The sequence below is a fragment of the Theropithecus gelada genome, chromosome 14 (assembly GCF_003255815.1).
Source record: "Theropithecus gelada isolate Dixy chromosome 14, Tgel_1.0, whole genome shotgun sequence".
Lineage (NCBI taxonomy): Eukaryota > Metazoa > Chordata > Mammalia > Primates > Cercopithecidae > Theropithecus > Theropithecus gelada.
Genome location: NC_037682.1, coordinates 18,389,063 through 18,401,074, shown reverse-complemented (window position 1 = coordinate 18,401,074; position 12,012 = coordinate 18,389,063). Strand labels below are relative to the sequence as shown.

General features: G+C 47.2%; 1 protein-coding gene across 4 annotated transcripts in view; it reads left to right on the top strand.

The window, feature by feature from the left end:
• Nucleotides 1-982: 982 nt before the first annotated feature.
• The window catches only part of DDB2 (damage specific DNA binding protein 2), a 26,026-nt gene continuing 14,996 nt past the window's right edge, over nt 983-12,012 (top strand). For 2 of the 4 annotated variants that reach the window (XM_025356111.1, XM_025356107.1), the window contains exons 1-3: nt 1,453-1,773; nt 2,855-2,991; nt 3,377-3,568. In XM_025356111.1, coding sequence (XP_025211896.1) covers nt 1,647-1,773; nt 2,855-2,991; nt 3,377-3,568 — 456 coding nt within the window. In that variant the 5' untranslated portion in view covers nt 1,453-1,646. Of the gene's footprint in view, nt 1,201-1,452; nt 1,774-2,854; nt 2,992-3,376; nt 3,569-12,012 lie in introns of those variants that run through there. The other 2 variants (XM_025356108.1, XM_025356109.1) reach the window with 2 other exon arrangements.

Genomic DNA, 12,012 nt, shown 5'->3' with positions numbered 1-12,012 from the left:
TTGAATCCGGGAGGCAGAGACTGCAGTGAGCCGAGATTGTGCCACTGCACTCCAGCTTGGGTGACAGAGCAAGACTCTGTCTCAAAAAAAAAAAAAAAAAAAGAATCAGTGAGGAGGCTGGGCACGGTGGCTCACACCTGTAATCTCAGCAGTTTGACAGACCGAGGTGGATGGATGCCAGGAGTTCTAGACCAGCCTAGGCAACATAGGAAGACCCTGTATCTACAAAAAATGCAAAAACTAGCTGGGTGTTGTGGCGCGCACCTGTAGTCCCAGCTACTTGGGAGGCTGAAGTGGGAGGATCAATGCCCAGGAAGTCGAGGCTGCAGTGAGCCCACGTCCTGCCACTGCACTCCAGCCTGGGTGACAGAGAGGTCCTGTCTTAAAAAAAAAAAAAAAAAAAAAAAAAAAAAAACCGGCCAACCACCAAACAAACAAAAAAGCAGTGAGGGTCAGACATAGTGGTTCATGCCTGGAATCCCAGCACTTTGGGAGGCCGAGGTGGGAGGATCACTTGAGCCCAGGAGGTCCAGACCAACATGGGAAACATAGCAAGACCTTGTCTCTACAAAAATACAAAAATTAGTCAAGCTTGAGGACGCAGGTCTGCAAGCCTACTTGGGAGGCTGAGGTGGGAGGATCAGTGAAGCTTGAGTGACTACATCACTGCACTCCAGCCTGGGTAACAGAAGACAGACGACGTCTCTAGAAGAAAAAAAAAAAGGCAAGGCGTTCCAATCATTCTCCCTTCACAGAGAAGCAGCTTGGATTCCGATGGGGCTGTAGTTTCTGGATTCCGACTGCAAAGCTGACCGCTGGTACAGCGCAGCTTCTAACTTAGGAAAGACACTAGCTCTCTACAAAGCCGCCACGCCCCAACTACACCCTGTAGCTACCAGCCAATCCCAAAGCCCGAGCGGGCGTCATCACCAGTTGCAAGGCGGGAGCCAGGGCCTTGGCTGGTACCAGGCCTCCTCCTCGGACCCGCAGAGGCCTGGCAGCGCCTCGTCTGAGGAGGGTTCGTGTCGGGAGGCCAAGGCTGGATGATCACTTAAGCCCATGAGTTCAAGACCGGCCTGGACAACATAGCGAGACCCCGTCTCTCCAGAAAAAGAAAAAAAAAGGAAAAAAGAGAGAGAGAGATAAATTAGCCGGGTGGGGTGGCGCACGCTTGTAGTCCCATCTACTTAGGAGGCTGAGGTGGGAGGATCGCTTGAGCCCAGGAGGTGGAGGCTGCACTGACCTATCATCGCGCCACTGCTCTCCAGCGTGGGCGACAGAGCCAGACCCTGTGGCTGAAAAAATAAAACATAAAGCCGGGGGCCATCTTTGCTCCGCGCAGGTCAGCTGACCCGGGCTGGCTGGCACAGGCCCTGGCGCAGTTCCCGCCCCTCCCGAGAGCGCTGGCACCGCCCCCTCCCCGCGCCCCCTCCTTCCAGGAAGGGGCGGGGTCTCCTAGACGGGTGGGGCCGGAGCTCGGAGCTGGTTTGAACAAGCCCTGGGCATGTTTGGCGGGAAGTTGGCTTAGTCGGCTACCTGTGGCCCCGCAGTTTTGTAGTCCCCGCCTTGTTTCTCCCCAGAGGTCTCTCAATCCTCCCTCCATGATCTTCGCATAGAGCACAGTACCCCTTCGCACGGAGGACGCGATGGCTCCCAAGAAACGCCCAGAAACCCAGAAGACCTCCGAGATTGTATTACGCCCCAGGAACAAGAGGAGCAGGAGTCCCCGGGAGCTGGAGCCCGAGGCCAAGAAGCTCTGTGCGAAGGGCTCCGGTACTGCCTGTGCCTGCTGCTTGAATATTTCCGCCTTTTGGGGTGCTCGCGCAGGAGGCTGCAGCGGGGGATGGGTGCTCCGAGGCTCCCGAGGCCGGCGCAGGTCACGGATGCCTCCGGCTGTGCATTCTACCTGCAGGTTCTTTGACACCAGAGCGTTTAGGCTTCAACACCTCTCCCGCCAGGTGACAGGAAGCAGACAAGCTCCGTAACAACAGACACACGGACTTGTCAGATTCCTTGTTTGTAGCAGGGTTCTTGCACAGTTTGGACGGCTTCAGAGAATCCTACCTTTCCTGGCACTGTGTGTGCTGGATTTCATAGTCACGCTTGTTAGCTGCACGTGCCAGGTGGTCAGTTGTGAGAGCCCCCAATTCCTTCCCTGCTTAGAAAGCTCATTCTCTGAGGTTTACTGGGGCTAGAACCTGAGGCTATAAGGAGTTTCGAGACACTCAAAAACTGGAGCTGGGGCTTGTTAATCAAGTGGTTTTTGTCCATGAGAAGAAAGAATTGGTTGTCAGGACGTCGGACCTATAGTGATTGGGTCCTCAAATACAAGTTTGGTGATCCGGAGTTGTTGCTTTATTGCTATTCTAATTTCACTCACCTCGCCAGAAGTAACCTAGTTAAGAGCATTTCCAGGCCTTCCTATTCCTTCTTTTCCTAAACGGTGACTTCTGCCATGCTCCCCTAAAATATTTTTATTGTGCATTATATGTGATTTATAAAATTGTGACCCTGTCCCATCTCGTTTTGCAGCCCAAACTGGGAAGAGTTCTGCAGTGTACTTTATTCTTGTGTGTTTCTTTGGCTGGGGTCTCAGGAACCCTGAACGATTATTTACTTTCATTTCAGTCTTACTGTTTGGGGGAGTGTTTTGGGGAAGGGGCCAAATCCCTACTCTTTTTTTTTTTTTTTTTATTTCTGGTGCTGGGTGAGACCGCACAGACACGGAAAGGCCTCAGGAGATGATGAGACAGAGATTAGCCATGCCGAATGAAACAAGGCTTCCTTTCAGGGAATTCAGCAGAAAAACCTTTCGTGAGATTGGAGAGGAAAATATGTCTGTTCTGCTTGGCAGGTCCTAGCAGAAGAAGTGACTCAGACTGCCTCTGGGCGGGGCTGGCTGGCCCACAGATCCTGCCGCCATGCCGCAGCATCGTCAGGACCCTCCACCAGCATAAGCTGGGCAGAGCTTCCTGGCCATCTGTCCAGCAGGTAAGGCATTTTTTGCCTCAAGTCCTCAAGGGTTTGCACGTGCATTTTTACTATTGCATGCTCCCAAATTAGATGATGGCTTGGTTCACCAGCTTGTCAGAGTGGTCCGATCACCCAGACTGTGGTGACTGGCCTACTGGGCACTCAGCCAGGTAAAAAAAGTCTTATGTTGTAAAGGTCCCAGCTGGAATGCACTCTGCCCCTTTTGCTTTCCCAGATTATTAGTTCATGTACATTGCAAATATTTTCATGCACAGGGCAGGCGGTTAGCTTTCCTTTGGTGGGAGGACTTGGCTCTAGGGCTCATCTATGAAGGAGGCAGAGATTGGCAGTTTACCCAGAACTTGGGTTTTAATTCAACCTAATTCATTTCTCTCTGTGGCAGGGGCTCCAGCAGTCCTTTTTGCACACTCTGGATTCTTACCGGATATTACAAAAGGCTGCCCCCTTTGACAGGAGGGCTACATCCTTGGCGTGGCACCCGACTCACCCCAGCACTGTGGCTGTGGGTTCCAAAGGGGGAGATATCATGCTCTGGAATTTTGGCATCAAGGACAAACCCACCTTCATCAAAGGGGTGAGCAGTTCCCCATGCCAGGTCGTGCTAAAGAAGTGTTTGCTGGCCAGGCACGGTGGTTCACGCCTGTAATCCCAGCACTTTGGGAGGCCGAGGCGGGCAGATCACCTGAGGTCTGGAGTTTGAGACCAGCCTGGCCAACATGCTGAAACCCTGTCTCTACTAAAAATACAAAAATTAGCTGAGCGTGGTAGCAGGTGTCTGTAATCCCAGCTACTCAGGAGGCTGAGGCAGGAGAATCGTTTGAACCTGGGAGGTGAGGTTGCAGTGAGCCAAGATTGCGCCATTACGCTCCAGCCTGGGCAACAAGAGTGAAACTCCATCTCAAAAAAAATAATAGTAAAATAAAATAAAAATAAGGAGTGTTTATTGAAGGAATGAAAGGGATATTGATGTCATCCAGTAATTGTCAGGAAGAGGACTGGGATCAAAAGTAACTGTGGGCATTTTCAAATACGTAAATGGTGATGATATATATTTTTCTAATGCCTGCCCTTAAAATACTAGAAGATACAGACTATTGATCATCCATAGAATTAAAGCCCCTTCTGGGCTGGGCGCGGTGGCTCACGCCTGTAATCCCAGCACTTTGGGAGGCCAAGGTGGGCTGACCACGAGGTCAAGAGATCTAGACCATCCTGGCCAACATGGTGAAACCCCATCTCTACTAAAAATACAAAAAATTTGCTGGATGTGGTGGCGCGCGCCTGTAGTCCCACCTACTCGGCAGCCTGAGGCAGGAGAATCGCTTGAACCCGGGAGGCAAAGGTTGCAGTGAGCCGAGATCGCACCACTGCACTCCAGCCTGGGCAACAGAGTGAGACTCCATCTCAGAAAAAAAAAAAAAAGAATTGAAGCTCCTTCTTACCACATTGACCTCATCTTACACCACTGTCTTTTCTCACTTCCTATGCTGTAGCCACACCAGTTGTTTCTATTCCTGAAACCCAGTCTCTGTAATTGCTGTTCCCATTGACTGGAGTGCTTTTCCCCATGGTCTTCTCATGGCTGGCGTCTTCTCATGCAGGTCTTTGCTGATTCTACCTCTTCAAAGAGGCTTTCACTGGTGGTCCTTACTCATAACGTAGATCCCACTCCTCCACCGTCATACCCGGTATCATTACCCTGCTTCACATTTCCCCCAGGTGTTGGCCAGTGTCTGAGATCTGATGCTTATTTGTCTGTGTTTGCCCACTGATGGCAGGGACCTTGCCTGTCTGGTTCACCACTCTATTCCCAGTACCTGGAACAGTCTGGCCTAGAGTAGCTGCTTTATATTTGTTGAATGAATGAGGGGCTTGAAGTGTAATTGAGCAGATAGGATGTATACATACGAGGTAATTAACAATACAGATGCCAAGTGCTACAGAATGTGGAAGAAGGAAGAACCCCTTGTGAATTGGAGTCAATAGAGAAGACTCCATGGATAAGCAAGGAGGAGCAATATTAGGTAAATGGAGAGAAAAGAAGGAAAGTAGTGTGATCGGGTGAGGTTTGGCACAGAGTTCTTGGAGATGGTCTTTGTTGTGTCAGAGTTTATCATCCGTTGCTGAGGGGTGAGTGTGTCGTCCCCTCTAAGACCTTTAGCCAGCCCAGCTGGTGGCTAACGTTGGACGGCTGTGCTGTGAAAAGTGACACTGGGTTTAGAGCAGGAGTCACAAACTTATATGGCGCCAGAAGCCAAACAGAGTGGGGAAAAAAAAGAATGTATGGTGGTAGCATCAGGGGTAAACTAGAGATGACCATTGTGCAAAAATGTAGGTCTTGTGCTATCAGATGTGATTTTTTCAAACAAAGCCACAAATCCTCATTTTTTTAATGTCAAATATCTTGAGTTTTAAAAAAAATGTAAAATACATGTAACATAAAATTTATCACCTTAGCCATTTAAAACTTTTTAAAAAATGATAAAATACATATAACATGAAATTTACTTTCATAACCATTTTTAAGTGCACAGTTCAATGGCATTAGGTAAATTGTGTAACCAGTCTCCAGAACTTCATTATTTTATTATTTTTTTTATTTTTTGAGTCTCATTCTGTCACCCAGGCTGGAGTGCAGTGGCACAACCATAGCTCACTGCAGACTCCACCTCCCTGACTCAAGGAGTCCTCCAGCTTCAGCCTCCCATGTAGCTGGGACTACAGGTGCGCACCACCATGCCTGGCTAATTTTTAGAGATGTGATCTCTCTGCTTTGCCCAGGCTGGTCTCAAACTCCTGGCCTCAAGCAATCCTTCTGTCTTGTCTTCCCAAACTGCTTGGGATTACAGGGCTAAGCCACTGTGCCGGGCCTCTAGAACTTCTTAATATTGGCACTGAATAAAATTAAACACACATCTCAGCTGAATTCTGCTTCAGCCCACTATTTTTCTAACTCTAGTTTAAAGGTAGAGATGGGGGAAACCCAGGAGGAGGTCTCTTAAGTGGAGGGATTTGGAGACCAGCCCACCAGAAAAGGCCAGGTTAGACAGGTGTGGGAGACTGGAATTCAAGGTGTGAGATGGGTGTTCAAGGAACAAGTGCCAGCAGCCCCCAGAAAGGCAGTCAGAGGAGTGCCGTGGACAGAGAAGGGTAGGTTTCCTGCCTAGCTAAAGAGGCAGGTGACCGCCAATAAGGCAGCATGAAGTTGAAGTCAGAATCCAGAGCTCAGACAGGAAGAAATTTATTTTCTTGTTTTCTCTAAGAGTCTAGGACATGGGAATAGAGGAATTTAGCTTATGCCTGGAGATGGGAAGAAGCAGTGTAGGGTATTCTAGGGGAAGATCTTCCTGACTAACAGGGTAATGACAAGTGCTTTGAACTTGTGCCAGACTGAGATTTTTTTTTTTTTTTGCATCACCTTATGACATGCATGTAACTTTCTTTACAGTGTAAGCTTTCTTTACACTGTAATGAAGATTGGTCTAGGCATTGAATTTCGTGACTTGCAGTTGCAGGGAGCTAGGTTGGAGCAAAGGAAGGGTATGGCAGTCTGGAGGAGAACTGTCTGGTTTTGCTCCCAGATGCTGACAGCAGAATGCTGATTTGAGACCAGTTACTGGAGGAGTAACAGTGCCTCATTTTGTCACTTCTTTAGTCATCTGACTTTGGCTGTAACCTCTACATTCTTCAGGCCCTTGTCAAGGGAACATGTATTACAGTTTCACAATGAAGATAGCTTAATTTTATTACTATTATAAAAACAATGTATGGGGCCAGGTGCAGTGGCTCACGCCTGCAATCCCAACACTTTGGAAGGCCGAGGCGGGTGGATCACCTGAGGTCAGGAGTTCAAGACCAGCCTGACCAACACATAGTGAAACCCTGTCTCTACTAAAAATAGAAAATTAGCCGGGAGTAGTGGCACACGCCTGTAGTCCCAGCTACTCGGGAATCTGAGGCAGGAGAATCGCTTGAACCTGGGAGGTGGAGGTTGCAGTGAGCCAAGATGGTGCCACTGCACTCCAGCCTAGGCGACACAGAGAGACTCCATCTCTCAAAAAAACAAAACAATGTATTCTTACCATAAAAAAATACAGAGAAAAGTATAGAAAATAAATTAAATATGATCCAAAACCCCCATTTTCAGCATCCCTCTGTGCATGTGTACACTATTTTTTTTTTTTCCGAGTCTGAGTCTTATTCTGTCTTGTAGGCTGGAGTGCAGTGGTGCGATCTCGCCTCACTGCAACCTCTGCCTCCTGGTTCAAGCAATTCTTCTTCCTCAGCCTCCCAAGTAGCTGGGATTATAGGCATGCACCACCACACCCAGCTAATTTTTGTTTTGTTTTGTTTTTTTGAGACAGAGTCTCACTCTGTTGCCCAGGCTGGAGTGCAGTAGTGTGATCTCGGCCCACTGCAACCTCTGCCTCCCGAGTTCAAGTGATTCTCCTGCCTCAGCCTCCTGAGTAGCTGGGATTACAGGCGCCTACCACCACGCCCAGCTAATTTTTATATTTTTAGTAGAGACGGGGTTTCACCATGTTGGCCAGGCTGGTCTTGAACTCCTAGCCTAAGGTGATCCACCTGCCTTGGCCTCCCAAAGTGTTGGCATTACAGGTTTGAGCCACCGAGCCCGGCCTAAATTTTTTTTTTTTTTTTTTTTTTTTTTGAGACGGAGTCTCGCTCTGTCGCCCAGGCTGGAGTGCAGTGGCCGGATCTCAGCTCACTGCAAGCTCCGCCTCCCGGGTTCACGCCATTCTCCTGCCTCAGCCTCCCGAGTAGCTGGGACTACAGGCACCCGCTGCCTCGCCCGGCTAGTTTTTTGTATTTTTTAGTAGAGACGGGGTTTCACCGTGTTAGCCAGGATGGTCTCGATCTCCTGACCTCGTGATCCGCCCGTCTCGGCCTCCCAAAGTGCTGGGATTACAGGCTTGAGCCACCGCGCCCGGCCCTAAATTTTTATATTTTTAGTAGAAACGGGGTTTCACCATATTGGCCAGGCTGGTCTCGAACTCCTGACCTCAAGTGATCCACCCACCTTGGCCTCCCAAAGTGCTGGGATTACAGGCGTGAGCCACTGCACCTGGCCTGGGTTTTTTAAATTATATCTTTATTGAGGTATAGTGGACATAAACTGCACCTATTTTAAGTGTACAATTTGGCTATTCTCAGCCTATGGGGTAGTCCTACTCCATAGGAGCAGTAAAAAATAAAAATAAAAATAAAAATAAAAATTGTAAAATTTGATGAGTTTTGACGTATGTGTACAACTGTGAAGCCATTACCACAATTAAAATAACTCACATTTCCCCCCCTTTGTAGTATATTTGGGGCGTGAGAGATAGATGAGTTATCTATGACCCTTTGTAATCCACTCCTCTCTACCCAATATCTTATTCACTGTAAACTGCTGATCTACTTTTTATTTTTAGAGATTAATTTACATTTTCTAGAATTATATATAAATAGAATTATAGAACATATGCTCTTTTATTTTTGTTCTAACTTCTTTCAGTATAATTATTTAAAATTTATCTACATTTTTATGTGTAGTTTTTTTGTTGTTGTTTTTTATCTTTCTGAATAATGGTTCATTGTTTTTTGGGTTTTTTGGGGTTTTTTTTTGAGGCAGAGTCTTGCTGTCTCAAAAAAGGGGGAGTGCAGTGGCACGATCTCGGCTCACTGCAAGCTCCGCCTCCCAGGTTCACACCATTCTCCTGCCTCGGCCTCCCAAGTAGCTGGGACTACAGGCATACACCGCCACACCCGGCTAATTTTTTTGTATTTTTAGTAGAGATGGAGTTTCACCGTGTTAGTCAGGATGGTCTGGATCTCCTGACCTCATGATCCACCCGCTTCGACCTCCCAAAATGCTGGGATTACAGGCGTGAGCCACCGCACCCGGCTGGTATTTTTTCTTTAAAGACGGGGTCTTGCTGTGTCACGCAGGCATGATCATGGCTCAGCATAGCCTCAACCTCCTCGGCTCAAGCAATTCTCCCACCTCAGCCTCCTGAGTAGCTGGCACTACACACACCGGCCACCATACTTGGCTAATTTTTAAATTTTGTTATAGAGACAGGGGTCTCACTGTGTTGCACAGGCTACTTTCAAACTCCTGGCCTCAAGCAATCCTCCTGCCTCGGCCTCCCAAAGTGCTGGGATTATAGGCGTAAGCCACTGCACCCAGTCGCATTGTATTGATATGCTACAGTTTATTCATTTACCTATTGAAGGATATTTGGAATGTTCTCTAGTTTTTGAATGCAACATATAAAGTGGCTGTGAACATTCACATACAAGTATTTGTGTGGATATATGTTTTCATTTTTCTTGGGTAAATACTTAGCAGTGGAATGGCTGGATTATTGAGTAGGAATGTTTTAAAGATACTTTTTAAATGAGAAAAGGCTTTTCTATTTACCCACATATTGTCATTTCCAGTGCTTTCATTCTTTCATGTGATCCAGATTTCCTTTTGGTAATATTTTCCTTCTGCCTGAAGAAATTCCTTTCATATTTCTTATAATGCAGATTGTTGATGAATACTTTCCACTGTTGTTTGTCTCAAAAAGTATTTTGCCTTTATTTTGGGGGAGGATGTTTTTGCTAAGTATAGAATTCTAGGTTCACAGTTTTTAAAATTATTTAACTTTTATTTTTTAATTGACGAATTAAAATTGTATTTATTTATCACGTACCATATATTGGTTCGCAGTTTTCTTTCTTCAGTACTTTAAAGATGATTTCTAGGCCGGGCATGGTGGCTTACGCCTGTAATCCTAGCACTTTGGGGAGGCCAAGGCAAGTGGATCATTTGTGGTCATGAGTTCCAGACCAGCCTGGCCAACATGATGAAACCCTGCCTCTACTAAAAATACAAAAATTAGCTGGGTTTGGTGGTGCTCACCAGTAATCCCAGCTACTTGGGAGGCTGAGGCATGAGAATCGTGCTTGAACCTGGGAGGCAGAGGTTGCAGTGAGCCAAGATGGCATCACTGCACTCCAGTCTGGGTGACAGAGTGAGACTGTGTCTCAAAAATAAATAAAAATAAAGATGATTTCTAGCTGGGCACAATGGTTCATGCCTGTAATCTCAGCACTTTGAGAGGCTGAGGATGGGGGTCCTCTTGAGGCCAGGACTTTAAGACCAGCCTAGGAAACACAGCAAGATCTCATCTCTACAAAAAAATCTTAAAAATTAGCAGTAGCTTGAACTTGCAGTTCCAGCTACTCTGGAGGCTGAGGTGGGAGAATTGCTTAAGCCCAGGAGTCTAAGGCTTCAGTGAGCTCGGCAAGTCTGGGTGACAGAGCATGATCCTGTCTCAATTAAAAAAACAAAGCAAAACATCCTGATGAGAAGTTTGCTGCTATCCTTATGTTCTTCCCTATGTAATTTTTCTTCTGGTGGCTTTAAAAATGATTATGAGACCGGGGGGCACGGTAGCTCATGCCTGTAATCCCAGCACTTTGGGAGGCCGAGGCGGGCGGATCACGAGGTCAGGAGATAGAGACCATCCTGGCTACACGGTGAAACCCTGTCTCTACTAAAAATACAAAAAAAATAGCCAGGCGTGGTGGCAGGCACCTGTAGTCCCAGCTACTTGGGAGGCTGAGGCAGGAGAATGGCGTGAACCCGGGAGGTGGAGCTTGCAGGGAGCCAAGATCACACCACTGCACTCCAGCCTGGGCAACAGAGAGAGACTCCATCTCAAAAAAAAAAAAAAAAAAAAAAATTATGATGATGTGCTTGTGGAGATCACTAAGCTTCTTTGATTTGATTTGTGAATTTTTTTTTTTTTTTTTGAGACAAAGTTTTGCTGTGTTGGCCAGGCTAGAATGCAGTGCCATGATCTCGGCTCACTGCAACCTCCACCTCCAGGGTTCAAGCGATTCTCCCTCCCTCAGCCTCTGGAGTAGCTGGGATTACAGGCACCCACCACCTCGCCTGGCTAATTTTTGTTTTTTTTTTTTTTTTAAGTAGAGACGGGGTTTCACCATGTTGGCCAGGCTGGTCTGGAACTCCTGACCTCCGGTGATCCGCCCACCTTGGTCTCCCAAAATGCTGGGATTACAGGCATGAGCCACCTTACCCAACCCATTATTTCTTACAAATAGTTCTTTTTCTCTTGGGTCTCCAATTACATATTGTCCAGCAGGTCATTGTTGTACTGTTAATTTTTGTCTTTTTCCCTGTTTCATTTTGTGCAGTTGTTCACTGATCTTCACTTCTGTAGTATCTGACCTGCTGTCAATCCCTTCCTTCTTCCCTTCCTTCCCTTTCCCTTTTCCTTCCCCTTCCTTTTCTTTTCTTTCTTTCCTTCCTTCCTCCTTCCCCTCCCCTCCCCTCTCTCTTCTCTCTTCTCTTTTCTCCTCTCTTTCTTGCTTGTGCAGAGCAGGGCTATTCCATAGGCAAAGTAGCCCAGTGTATTTTTCATTTCAGATACTGCATATCCCCTCTAGAAGTTGGGTCTTTTTTTTTTTTCATGTCTTCCATTTCTCTCCTCATATTTATTATTTCCTCTTGTTTCTTTTGTGAGGCAGGGTCTCACTCTGTCCTCCAGGCTGGAATGCACTGGCACGATCCCAGCTCACTGCAACCTCCACCTCCCAGGTTCAAGCGATCCTCCTGCCTCAGCCTACCGAGTAGCTGGGATTACCGGTGTGCACCATCACACCTAGCTAATTTTTGTATTTTTAGTAGAGACCAAGTTTCGCCATATTGGCCAGGCTGGTCTCGGACTCCTAACGTCAAGTGATCTGCCTGCCTTGGCCTCCCAAAGTGCTGTGATTACAGGCGTGAGACACTGTGCCTGGCCTGATCCTGTGTCTTAAAAAAACAAAACAAAACAAAAAACTCTAACATGTAATACTGCTTTTTAAAAAAAAATTGTGGGGCCGGGCACGGTGGCTCAAGCCTGTAATCCCAGCACTTTGGGAGGCCGAGACGGGCGGATCACGAGGTCAGGAGATCGAGACCATCCTGGCTAACACGGTGAAACCCCGTCTCTACTAAAA